This window comes from Ailuropoda melanoleuca, chromosome 6 (assembly GCF_002007445.2).
Source record: "Ailuropoda melanoleuca isolate Jingjing chromosome 6, ASM200744v2, whole genome shotgun sequence".
Classification (NCBI taxonomy): domain Eukaryota; kingdom Metazoa; phylum Chordata; class Mammalia; order Carnivora; family Ursidae; genus Ailuropoda; species Ailuropoda melanoleuca.
Window position 1 is genome coordinate 120949601 of NC_048223.1, and position 13937 is coordinate 120963537.

At 39.2% G+C, this 13937-nt stretch overlaps 1 protein-coding gene across 1 annotated transcript in view; it reads left to right on the forward strand.

Annotated features, from left to right (window-relative positions):
* Positions 1 to 6: 6 nt before the first annotated feature.
* C6H10orf88 (chromosome 6 C10orf88 homolog) overlaps positions 7 to 13937 on the forward strand; it is a 16129-nt gene continuing 2198 nt past the window's right edge. The window contains 5 exon segments of the mRNA XM_034663386.1: positions 7 to 319; positions 1315 to 1384; positions 6085 to 6291; positions 12771 to 12860; positions 12862 to 13235. Of these exon segments, the coding sequence (XP_034519277.1) occupies positions 93 to 319; positions 1315 to 1384; positions 6085 to 6291; positions 12771 to 12860; positions 12862 to 13235 (968 nt within the window). The 5' untranslated portion in view covers positions 7 to 92.

Here is a 13937-nt window from a genome sequence, read left to right on the forward strand (position 1 = left end):
CAGCAGGGGCAGATGAAGAAGTGAGTTAGGAGGAGGACCCGTGGCCTGATAAGAGGGTTGTGAGCGGTGTTCGGACAAGTACACTGATTAATATGTTGGACGGTTTTCTTTGCAGCCCAGATCTGGTGGTTTTGAAGAGCAGCCCCAGCAGCCCGGGTGAAAAGCCCTGCTTCCTATACCTGCGATGTGACCCTAACGGAGGCGAAGAAATCGTTTCTGTGGGCATTTTAAGTTCAGCAAGAAATATGGAAGTGTACTTAGGAGAGGAGTACTGTGGAACCAGCAGGGGCAAGAACGTGTGTAGTGACCCGGAGAACAGGTTTGTAACTTGTGAACGCGGAGGTGTTCTCGCCAAGCCGTGTGACTTTGCTCAGCATTTGTGGTATTTGTTGACTGCCTGACATTGATGCCGGGCGCTCGGGGAGAGAAGATAAAAACCTACCAGCAGGAGTAGAAGTTTCTCCCTTTAAGGATTCTTTGAGAGAGTCTGAGCTAGAAAGCTCATTGTTGTTAATGTGGAAATTTCGAGCTAATTGAGGGAGGTGACTGGGTAGAGGGTGGTACCAGGTAGACTGTATAGACCGTACGGACTACAGTCAGTCCCTATTCCTGCTTCTTGGCTTTCTCCATGAACACACAATGGTCTGTTTTCCAAAGGTAATTTGGCAGTTAGTCGGGAACATTGAACACATTTTTCTGAAAGTAAGTCCGTTACAAATGGTGCACAGGCCCACGAGTGTGCCACCCCAGTCTATGTAACCCACAGTTCAGCTTGTTATAATTTGATTTTTCTCTAGGTTCTGTTACAAAGATTCTACCCGAATTCAATCTCAGGATTTAAGTAATGGCTTAGAAACAATTAAAAATTTTTTTAAATTTGAGTATAGTTGACGCACAACATTACATTAGTTTCAGGTGTACAACACAGTGATTCAGCATCTCTATAGGTTATGCTATGCTCAGCACGAGTATAACTACCGTCTGTTAGCATACAATATTATTATAATATCATTGACTTATTGCTAATACAATATCATCTGTTACCATACCGTACAAGGCTATTACAATATCATTGACTATATTTCCTCTACTGTATCTTTTATTCCCACTATTTAGTCATTCCATAACTGGAAGCCTCTGTCTCTCACTCTCCTTCATCCTTTTTGTCCATCCCTCTGGCAATCATCAGTTTGTTTTCTGCATTTATAGCTGGTTCTGCTGTTTCTTTGTTTATTCATTTGAAACAATTCATTTTTAAATGTAACTATAAAAATAATAGAAGTAAAAGTAATTTAAATTCTATTTTGTTTTTAGTGAGCACAAAATTATTTTCTACAAAAAATATTTAAAATTGGAGTCCTTCAGTGATGCTTGTAAAATAAAGGTAAGTCATCACTAGATTTTAACTAATTTGACAACTGCAAATGTTTTTGTATAATTTTTACTTGTTTTCTGTTGGTTCGGTAATATGCTTAGTCCAACTTTGTTCCTGATTATCTTGCCATAAAAATATGGTGTTATGAAAGCTATAAGCAGTTTTGGCTTCATTATATCAAAGATACAGGGGAATATATCAAGAAAGAAGGGAATTAGGGAAGTTAGGGAAGAATTAAGGAATTAGAGAAGAGCATCCAAAATTTAAAGGGATTTGGACTGATGCCTTGAATATGAAAAATACCATAGAGGTGAACTTTAATGATACCACTGGAGCCTAGGGAAAAGTTGCTGAGCTGGAAGTCATAGGCCCATAATATTCCTCCTGTTTTGTTGCCTAGATGAGTGACCTTGGTCAGATAACTTTATTTCTTTCAAACTACCTCATGTATAAAGTAGAGGACCAAAAAAAAAAAATTCCTGGTATGTACATGAATGTTGATCATCATTACTAATAGCCAAAATGTTACAAAAAAAACAACCCAACTGTCCATCACTGAATGTGTAAACAAAATATGGTATACCCACACAATGGAAAAGTATTGGGTCATAAAAAGCATATAGAAACACACATGAACCTTGAAACATACTATGCAAAAGAAGTTGGGATCATACGTTATATGATTCCATGTATATATGGAATATATATATATATATGGAATATATATATGGAATATGTATATATGGAATATATATATATATGGTCCAGAATAGGCAAATCCATAGAGACTGAAAGTAGATTAGTTATTGTCTGGGGCTGGGGGGGTTGGTGGGATGGGGAGTGACTGCCACTGGGTACAGGGCTACTTTTTGGGTGATGTTCTAAAATTGCGATGGCTAGCACCAAACACCATAAGATACCTAGGAATAAACCTAACCAAAGAGGTGTAAAAGATCTATATTCTGAAAACTGTAGAAAACTTATGAAGGAAATTGAAGAGGACACAAAGAAATGGAAAAACATTCCATGCTTATCGACTAGAAGAACAAACTTTGTTAAAATGTCTATACTACCCAAAGAAATCTATACATGTAATGCAATCCCTATCAAAATACCATGAGCATTTTCACAGAGCTAGAACAAACAATCCTAAAATTCGTATGGAACCACAAAAGACCCCAAGTTGCAAAAACAGTCCTGAAAAAGAAAAGAAAAGCTGGAGGCATCACAATTCCAGACTTCAAGTTACACTACAAAGCTGTAATCATCAAGACAGAATGGTACTGGCAGAAAAACAGACATGTAGATCAATGGAACAGAATTGAAAACCCCAAAATGGACCCACGATTATATGGTAAACTAATTTTCAGCAAAGCAGGAAAGATAATCCAGTGGAAAAAAGACAGTCTCTTCAACAAATGGTGTTGGGAAAATTGGACCTGCAGAACAACAAGCAGAAGAGTGAAACTGGACCACTGTCTTACACCATATACAAAAATAAATTCAAATGAATGAAAGACCTAAATGTGAGACAGGAAACCATCAAAATCCTAGAAGAGAGCACAGGCAGAAAGCTCTTGGCTGGAGCAACTTCTTGCGGGAGGCAAGGGAAACAAAAGCAAAAATGAACTATTGGGACTTCATCAAGATAAAAAGTTTCTGCACAGTGAAGGAAACAATCAACAAAACTAAAAGGGAGCCTGTGGAATGGGAGAAGATATTTGCAAATGACATCTGATAAAGAGTTAGTATCCAAAGTCTATAAAGAAGTTATCAAACTCAACACCCAAAAAACAATCCAGTTAAGAAATGGGCAGAAGGCATGAATAGACATTTTCCAAAGAAGACCTACAAATGGCTGACAGACATATGAAAAGATGCTCAGCATCACTCATCGTCAGGGAAATACAATCAGAACCACAATGAGTACCACCTGACAGCTGTCAGAAAGACTAAAATTAACAACACAAGAAACAACAGGTGTTGATGAGGATGTGGAGAAAGGGGAAGCCTCTTGCACTGTTAATGGGAATGCAAACTGGTGCAGCCACTCTGGAAAACAGTATGGAGGTTCCTCAAAAAGCTAAAAATGGAGCTACCCTACGACCCAGCAATGGCACTACTAGGTATTTATCCAAAGGATACAGAAATGCAGATTCGAAAGGGTACATGCACCCTGATGTTTATAGCAGCATTATCAACAATAGCCAAACTATGGAGAGAGCCCAAATGTCCATCAGCTGATGAATGGTTGAAGATGTGGTATATGTAACAATGTAATATTACTCAGCCATCAAAAAGAACGAAATCTTGCCATTTGCAACAACATGGCTGGAGCTAGAGTGTATCATGCTAAGTGAAATAAGTCAGTCAGAGAAAGACAAGTACCGTATGATTTCACTCATATGGAATTTAAGAAAGAAAACAGATGAACATATATGGGGGGGAGGAGAAAAAAGAAAGAGGGAAACAAACCATGAGGGACTCTTAAAGATAGAGAACAAACAGGGCTGCTGGAGGGAGGTGGGTGGGGGGTGGGCTAAATGTGTGATGGGTATTAAGGAGGGCACTTATGGTGAGCACTGGGTGTTGTAAGTGATGAATCACTGAATTCTACTCCTGAATCCAGTATTGCACTGTATGTTAACTAGAATTTAAATAAAAAATAAGAAAAAATACAATGCAATTAAAATGGCCACACAACCCTGTGAATATACTAAAATCCACTGAATCGCACACTTTAAGTTATTTGATTGCTTGGCGTGTGAATTATAGCCCAATAATAAAGCTGTTTTTAAATTTTTTTAAAAAGGAAATAAATCCTTGCTATCTTTTTATCTCTATGTTACTTTATACAGGATTACAAGACTTTAGAATAAGAAACAATAAGTAATTTCATAGCCTGCTATAGCAAATTTACAGAATGGATTATTCCAAGATACTGTTTTATACAATATATATTAATAGCTTCCAGATTTATTTAAATGAAGTGTTTAATGCATTCAACAAGTATTTGAATGCCTACTGATGCTGGATACTATAACTAGACATGTAGGAAGTTAGCAGTAATATGATGAATGACTGCCCTTATGTTGCTGACATTCTATTGTGATGAAATAGAGTTATAAGCTGACTCAATAAGATTAAGTCCCATATTCGGTGGTGGGGCAATGGGGATGAAAAGGCAGACAGGGGTTGTAGGGAGATTAGACGGTAGGTATATAAATTTAATGCAGAGGTTCCTTAATTGTTGAGAACAGTCACTTTTTTGGTGCCACACTCTGAGTTCTTGGATTAGGGGTTCTTGACCTGTGTTGTCATGTTACATATGGCTTTGTGTGTGTCTCTGAAGGAAGTGTTTTTTGTTAACTCTTCTATGGAAATTCTATGGGAGTGCTAAGGGTGGTCTCATTAGAGAAATCCTAGGCCTACTAAAGCTTGTTCTGGGGCAGTAGTATATGAAAGTTAATAGTTACTGACCCATCTTTTTGAGCACTTAGTCAGTGGTAGATACTGGGAATTTTAATCCTCATAACAACCATGTAAAATCATTGTTTTTACCCTCATTTTATTCCTGACTCAGGTTTTTGCCTTTTCCCAGGGTCACACAGGCTCTAAGTAGAATCATCATTGACTCTGTCTGATTCTAAATCCTTGGTCCCTTTCCACTTTGCTACTTTGTTGTCCACATCACACAAGAAATGTCTTTTGGTTCAGAAACATGGATGAAATAAGGCAGTGCAGGGTTGCCTAGATGGCTCATTTGGTTAGGCGTCTGCCTTCAGCTCAAGTCATGATCCTGGGGTCCCTGGATAGAGTCCTGCCTTGGGCTCCCTGCTCAGTGGGGGATCTGCTTCTCCCTCTTCCTCTGCTACTTTCTCCCTCTCTCTGTGTCAGATAAATAAATAAAATCTAAAAAGAAGAAGAAGAAGAAATAAGGCAGCATAAATCATTGGGCAGGACACTGCCATAGAAGCCAGAGGGCTAGGTTCCAAGCTTGACTTTTACCAATTTGGGTAAGAAAATCACCCCTGACTTCCTCTTTTTTGTGTGTGAACCAGTAGGTTATGTTAGACCATTCTAATTTTCTTTTATAATTCTAAATTCTAAAAGACTTACTTATTTTTAGGGTTTTTAAAAAAAGATTTTATTTATGTATTTGACAGAGCAAAGCAGGGGGAGCAGGAGAGGGAGAAGCAGACTCCCCGCTGACCAGGGAGCCTGATGTGGGACTTGATCGCAGGACCCTGGGATCATGACCTGAGCTGAAGGCAGACGCTTAACTGACTGAGCCACCCAGGTGCTAAATATTTTGAGTATTTTTGTAAATACTTTGGAAGTGCTTTTGTAAAGCCTTCTTTTGTATTAAGTAGTATTATAGCTAGCTGTGCTGTGTTAAGTTCTCAGATTGGTATAGTTTATTTTTATTCATTAAGTGAATGAAATTTTATTGTAGCCCCTTTTGTATATAGTGTATTTTTTCAGTTTGAAATGATATTCTTTAATATAAATAGTTCTCATGAGCCTCATAGTAAATTAGAAGTGCTGATCATTACAATTTTCAGGAACACTTAAAAATGAAAATGTATTTCAAGTTTATTTGTTTTTCCTAAATACATTATTATTGCTAGTTTATATAAAAAAGTGACCTTAAATAGTGATTATTGTCTAATATTATTATTTTCCGGAACTTCTCTGTTTTATAATAGTTGCTCTCCTTTGGTGAAAAGCAGTGTGTGTTCATCAGTAAAATTGTGGTACAACTGAAGCGGGTTTCAGCAAATTCTTCAACAAGCTCTCCTGCTCTAGTATCAAGGATAGACCTGCAGAGGGTCCAAACTCTCATGGAGGCCATGGGGTCAAAGCTGTCACCTGGTGCTCAGCAGTTGATGAATATGGTTAAGTTTCAGCAGCAGGTTGGTAGACATGGATTCTGTCCAGGTACCATTAAAAATTTCAAAATGACAGCTTTTTATAAGGACATGTATTGATTTCAGCTTCTGTGTTCTTTTACTGTTGATTTGATTATTTTTATTTGCCTTTATAAAATAGCATTTTATAGACTTTCTCTTCTACAAAAAATATCTTACCACAGATCTTCACAATTTTCCATTAATTTACTCATTCATTCAGCAAATATTTATTAAGCACCTTGTCAGTGAATAAGGCAATGTTTTGAGCACTTTAGAAAGTTCAAAGATCAATTAGTTTCTGACCTATCTTTAAGGATCTTTATAGTCTCATTTTATCTAGACCTTTAAGAAAGAAGGATGGGACCGGGCAAGTAAATTTGGAGGGATGCAATTTGGGAGAGAGGAAATAGCATGGTTTAACTCTTCAGTGCTAGAAGGAACAAGATATAGCTAGGAAATGAATAGAAGTTCACTTCTCTGGGGTGAAGAAGTGGTTGGGGGAGTTTAGCTTGGGGCCGGATCATAGAGGGCTTTGAATGTTTATTTTATTTTATTTTATTTTATTTTTGAAGATTTTATTTATTTATTCGACAGAGATAGAGACAGCCAGCGAGAGAGGGAACACAAGCAGGGGGGGTGCGGGAGAGGAAGAAGCAGGCTCATAGCGGAGGAGCCTGATGTGGGGCTCGATCCCATAACACCAGGATCAGGCCCTGAGCCAAAGGCAGACGCTTAACCGCTGTGCCACCCAGGCGCCCCTGAATGTTACTTTAAATGTTCATCCATGGAATCATGGAACACTGCATCAAAAACTAAGGATGTACTGTATGGTGACTAACATAACATAATAAAAAATTTTTAAAAAAAAGAAAAGATCAAAAAAATGTTCATCCATGGTTTTGCCTACATTTTGAGAAATTCTGACCCAGCGCTATGCATAAGAGGAATGAGAAGGAACAGTGAGTCAGTAGGAGGTGAGACTCCAGGGGGGCAGTTCCATGTTCCTTCCCTCATCCAGATGAGAGTTAAGGAAGGTCTGAAATTGGACATCTAACCTGATGCTGGATGGTGAGATGTTACTACAATGGCACCATTAGCCCTGGACAACCAACTCGATTCTGATATTGCCGGAGAAAATTAGAGTTAAAGGGGACATTGAGGTTTTGAAGACGGTAATACCAACAATATAAATGGAACCCAAGGGAGGAGACCGCTTGGGAAAAAGGGAGTTTGATTTTGGGAATATTAAGTTGTAGATGTGAATCAAACAGTGCCTGGGATGATGATGCGAGCTTTTGGAACCACAGGGGGGCGTGGGGTGGGGCAGGGGAGCGGAAGGGAGATTTGAGAGAGGTACCCCCGTAGAGGACAGGGGAAGTGGTGAAGGGAGAGCCGGAGCAAGGAAGAAAGGTCCGTGGGGAATAGCTAGGTGAGGTAAGCGATGTAGGGAGCAGGAAAAGGAACAGAACAGCGGAAGACCAGTGGTGTGACCGAGTAGCACAGGGGAAGATCTGATGTCAGGAGACCTGATTTCAGGTTGTGGTGCTGACATGAGTAGTTGTGTGATTTGGCATTGCTTCATCTTTTTGGAGGGTTTCAAAAAAGTACCAGTTCCGCACTTTCTTTCTCTCCTCCCATCGCCCCACCTCGATCCTCAGGAAGTCGCTAACTGGTCCTCCTGCTCCACTGCAGTCCATGCTCCACGGGGCGACCAGAATAATCTCAAAGGGTAAATCAGACTCATCCTTCCCTGTGTAAAGCCCTGTGACTGCTTCCCATCACATGCAGAATTAACCCAGGTTCCTTACCCTGGTGTCTAAGATTTGGGGCTCCTTTGATTCCTTAACCTCATCTCCTGACACATCTCGTGGCCCCTGGCTCCAGACATGCTGATGTGTGTAGTCCTCAGATACTCAGGTGTGTTCAGGACCTTTGCATCTTAACATTTCTCTTAATCCAGAAGCCCTTTCCCCAGACGTTGGCAAGGCTGTCTGTTTCTTTTTACTAACATTTCAGCTTAAATGGTATGTCCTTAGTGAGACCTTCCCTAACCACTGCTTTAAAATAGCCTTTTCCTCCACATCTGCATCATATTTTCATCAGAGCCTTCTTGACTATTTTGTTGTTGTTTATTTATTGGTCTGTTTATCTCATTAAAGTAGTTTTATGCAAACAGGGAGCTGGTTTGTTTGTCTTGTTCATGGCTCCAAGTAAGTATATGATATATGTGCTTTTGGATTATCAACTAAGTGCTCCTTGGAGATCTTCAGGGGGTCAGTTTGAATGATCATGAGATGGAAACCAGATTTTGAGGGATTAGGCAGTAAATGGGTGTAGTTGGAATGTGGAGGTACCCAGGGTATAGTGGGTTTGTTTCAAGAATGATAGAGATAAGGAGCTTACCGGTATCAGAGTCCCTTGGAATGTTTATAAAGTGCAGATTCCTGGCTGTCACCAATGACCTGAAAACCCAGAAGGTGGGGTCCAGGAATCAGTATATCAAACAGGCATCCCCAGATGCTTCGTAATGCATGGTATATTTTAAGAACAAATGATCGAGGGGAAGGATCCTATGGAGATAGAAAATGTAAAACAAGAAGAAATTATTTTTTGTGTGTAAGACTTTGGAAACATCAGAGATGGTAATGAATTAAAATCAGCTCATGGACTGATTTTTATGTTCTAAAAACTTAACTTTGGAAAAAGAGGTAACATGGATAGTTGATTTTTTTTTTTGCCATCTCTTTAAGTTTTTTGGTGTAATTCCAAAAATAACATGTTTTCTTTGCTATGAATTTCAGTCTGTTCAGAAGTGCATTAAGTAAATTATAAAAGTGCTCTCCCAGCTGTCATTCTGTTCCCCAGCTTGGTGTGTATCCTACAGTTTTCTGTGTATGTTGAAACACATGCAAGTCCTTCCATCCAGTGCACGTGTTGTGACCTGCCCCCTCCCCCCCCACTGAATCATTGTACATGGGGACATTTGGGGAGCACCTGGGGAAGACGGAAGATGGTGCAATTAAATCTTCTTTTAAACATGCTAATAAAAGACCTCTTCCAAGTGGGGAGGTTCTATTTATGGGATGATTCTTACAGGGCATACCTGGTTTTCTAGGATTGCATATTATTAACAAGCCTATCTACATGGACTGTCTCCCTGGAAAATGTCGTATAAGCTATGTAACTATTTGTTAAGTATAAATTAGGGATGTTTTGGGGCCCTTGGCTGGCTCAGATGGTAGAGTGTGTGACTCTTGATCTAGGACTTGTAAGTTCAAGCCCCATGTTGGCTGTAGAGATTACTTAAAAAAAAAAAAACTTAAAAATAAATATATAAATAAGGTAGAGATGTTTCATGATCAAAACTCTTCCTTCTGTGGAAGCTGTGTGATCGCACACACTGTTTAGAACCTTCCTTCATTAATTTGGGCAGGTCCTGTCGTGAAGGGGAAAGAAGCGACCCGGGAAGATTTGTTAGAAGCCCTCTACCTCTCCCGGCCTCACCTGTGCTTTAGGGTTGCTTGTGTTCTTGAAAGTTTTGTTGAAATCTTACTTCATTACCTTTGAAGTTAAAATCTGCTGACTCTGATTTGTTTTTGCTTTACAATTTAGAAAAACTGAATAAGAATTCTGTATCAAAGTGCCTAGCCTGTAGTTTTCATTTAATGTTACCTGAGTGGGGAAGCACCCCATTTTTCTCAAAGGAAACATACTCAGCTATGCAGGATTTATACTGTTTACTTTTTTCACCTTTGAAATAACAAGTATCTTTTTTTCTTACTTTTTCAAGGTGATACTTGTTTAAATTTTTTATAATAAAAGTTAGACAATCCTTTCAGATATCTGACAAGGTAGTCAGAAATAACACTTAATTTTTCACCAGTCTGGGGGTAAATGTGCACATATGTAAGATTATGTATATACACGGATACATGGTCCTTTACATATTCATGTATAGGTGTGTGGACATAATTCTGCACAAATGCTTTTACAGTTCTTTTAAGCTACTCTGTAAGTGTTTTCCATATAACGTATGACATGGATCCTAAGCGATAAATACATGTAAATTATTTCATACCTGTTCCCCCACCTACTTTTAAAAGGGTTTGGGGATACCTGGGTAGCTCAGCACCTTTGGCTCAGGTGGTGATCCCAGGGTCCTGGGATCGAGCCCCATATCGGGCTCTCCGCTCAGCAGGGAGCCTGCTTCTCTCTCTCTTCCTCTGTGATCTCTCTCACTCTTGCTCTCTCTCAAATAAATAGATAAATAAAATCTTTAAAAAGAAGGGTTTGGTGGGCCTTGCAAGGCAACATGTGACAGCACAAGAAATTAAGAATTGAATAAAATGAAACACAAGGAAACAGAAAAGCCACCAGCACCTGGTAAATAAACTTGGTTTATTTACTGCACCTGCCACGTAGACTTTCCTGTGAATTCCTTGATATTTAATACAAAGAGGAAAAGGAAATTACCTTAAGAGCTCTCATGTGAGAAAAATATGACTAATTTTTATAATCAGTGAATTTCTTACAATCAAAATTTGCTCTATTAGAAAAGCAAACCTCACACAGTGAGCACCTTATTTGCGTTTAGATTTTCTTAATTAATTGTCTGCCAAATTAATCATCGTACACAATTTTGATGTTGATTTCACTGCTGTTTATACAGAATTTTCTGTTTCCTGGGGTGCTTCAGTGGCTTAGTCTGTTGAGCATCTGACTCTTGATTTCGGCTCAGGTCATGATCTCAGGGCTGTGAAATCGAGCCTAGAGTCGGGCTCCATACTGGGCATGGAGCCTGCTTGAGATTCTCTCTCTCTCTCTCTCTCTCTCTGCCTCCCCCTACCCTCCACTCATGTTGTCTGTCTCTAAAAAGAAAATTCAGTTTAAAAAAAGGGAATTTTCAATTTTCTGTCATTAAGGTTTTTTTGGACTATTATACCACTACCAAAAATAATTTAGCTTTGTCATCGTGATGGACTAAGGCCCTTTCTACCAAAGGAGAGTTGTTGAATTTTAAAATTTTGTATTTAATTCTATACATATTATATATTTAAATTATATAATTATATAATATAATTGTATGCAGTCCATCTTCTAGGAATAATTTAAGGTTTATCCGAAACTTGTATTCAGTAGAAGATAACATTTCTTTATAAAAGAGTATTCCTCCAAAGTACAGTTCAGTAAAAGAAGTTCTATGGAGACCCTCCCACTCCCACCCCACAACTTCCCTGGCTCTCATTATTCCCCTTGCCTCCTTTATTTTTCCCTGAAGTATTTATTACCATCTCCACCCACATGATATATTGCCTGCCTGCCTGCTTTCCTTCCTTCTTTCCTTCCTCCCTACCTCACTTGCTCCCTTCCTTCCTTCTTTCCATTGTTCCCTGCCCCCGTATTGGTTCCATGTATCAATGATTTTCATGTCTTATTCACCCACTTATTCCCTGTGCCAGAAAAACAGCGTAGATTTCTGGTAAGTATTTGTTGACTGAATGAGTTTTGGGTTGGCTTGATCCAGGAATCATTTTTTAGAGTATCTGGGCGATGTATGTGCTGAGTTTCTTCAGCTCACCTGTATAATACTTGTCTCAGTCTCTTTCACTAGGTGTCAGGCAACAGTAAGGATGTGATGTTATCTCCCATAAGAATCTCTAATAGACTTTTTGTGTTTCCAATTTAGGATACAGCCCTATAGCTTAACAGTTTAGTAGGCTAGAAGTGGTTTTGCTTTTCTCTTATGGAAAAATTGAAGAGCATAGCAAGAACATGCCCCTGAATGGGAGACCATGTAGCTTCATCACAGAAGTGAGCCAGAATCTTGTCATGACTAATAGAGCCAGTTCAGTTGAGGCCATAAAACTTAATCTGTTCTCCTACAAATCATTAAGGCAGACATAGCCACAAGTTGCTCATTTTAGTCGTTGCAGATGTCGCAAGAGTACTGGTGAAATATCAAACTTCTAGTATATAAGCAATCTGGTGTATCTTCCATGATAAGCTAGTGATAAAAGATTTCCTTAGGTTAGCTTATTATATGTGAAACTTGATAGAGGATATTTAATTCTAAGAATATTATCAATTATTGTGCCTCAGTTGAGAGTACTCTATTTTATTACCATAAATTAAGGAGCTCTTTTTAGTGGAGACATTAATGCTAATGCAGTTTTACTAACATGCTAATATTTAATATTTCCTTTAGGAAAAACTACAGTGAGATCATTAAAAGCCTTGACTCTGGAGTTAGGGGCCCTGGGTTCATGTCCCAGTTCTGCCACTTACTAGTTGTGTTACCTTAGCCAAGTTACCTTTAGCCTTGGTCTCTTCAGCTTAAGATTGGGAAAGTAATCATAGCCTACTTTGTATGGATGTTTTGAGGATCAAATGAAAGACTGCACCTTGCTTGACTTACAGAAATTACCCCAGAAGTTAGCTGTCGTCACTGTCGATAGTAACATGTATTTATTTACCTTGCTTAGAATTGTGTTCCCATCGGAGAGCAGCTTCAGTGGGTTTTGGGAAATACTGGCCCCAAACGTGTGGTCGACCTGCAGTCGTCATNAGTCATCACCTGCTTCAGGAGCCTCAGACAAGTTGCCCTCCACACCTTTCCCTTTTAGAACCGGATTGACATCTGGAAACGGGACCGAAGACTTAAAAGCTTACGTTGATAAAAGTCCACAGCCAGCTGGTGGAGGAAATATTACAAACCTCAAAGAGTATAACATTGTGCCGCAAAACCATTCTCTTCTTGAGAATGACCTCAGAAATGCAGTTTCTTCTTTCCTCCCGAAGAAAGCAAGTGACAGCTCAAGTATACCTAAGTCCGAGTTGCTGCCTTTTCTCCAGAATTTATGCAGTCAGGTTAACCATCTCCATGTGGGACACGACGCCAAGCGGCAGGAAGGCATCACTAAGGCCGGGGAAGGCGTTCTTGCTGTTGCGTAAGTATTTATTTTGAGACAAATGTGGTTTAGATTAGGTAGGTATGAGAATCAAGTGAAGGGAAACAGCCTTGTCTCAATGTATACTGCCTAAAAATTTGTTTCCAGAGATAATACATTTTTCCATTAACACACTTACAGGGCATAACCATTATGCAGAGTAGAACTGGTCGCTTTGAAAGAGGTATCTAAAAGTGAAGGTTTTGAGCACTTCTCAGGGATTTTGTGGAAGGGTTATAAGCATCAGATAGACATTGGAGTAGAAAGTTATTTGTATGAGTGGAGAGGAGTTGTGGACTCATAAGCTTTACGTTTTTTGTTTTGTTTGTTTTTAAAGATTTTATTTATTTGATACAGAGAACACAAGCAGCCAGAGTGGCAGAGGGAGAGGGAGAAGCAGGCTCCCCCCTGAACAGGGAGCCCAGTGTGGGACTCGATCCCAGGACCCTGGGATCATGACCTGAGCTAAAGGCAGATGCTTAACCGACTGAGCCACCCAGGTGCCCCAGCTTTACATTGTCTTTATTTATGTTTGTAATGTTCTTTAGCTGGGTATGTTGAGCATGTCATTATAACAGAATTTCTTTGTGGATCCTGTTTGGCCTGGGCTAATTTTGGAATAACAAAAACTATATTAGGATGATAATTATAGTATGTAGGATCTTATCTCCTGATCTTATAATCAATCTCATGCTTTAGCAG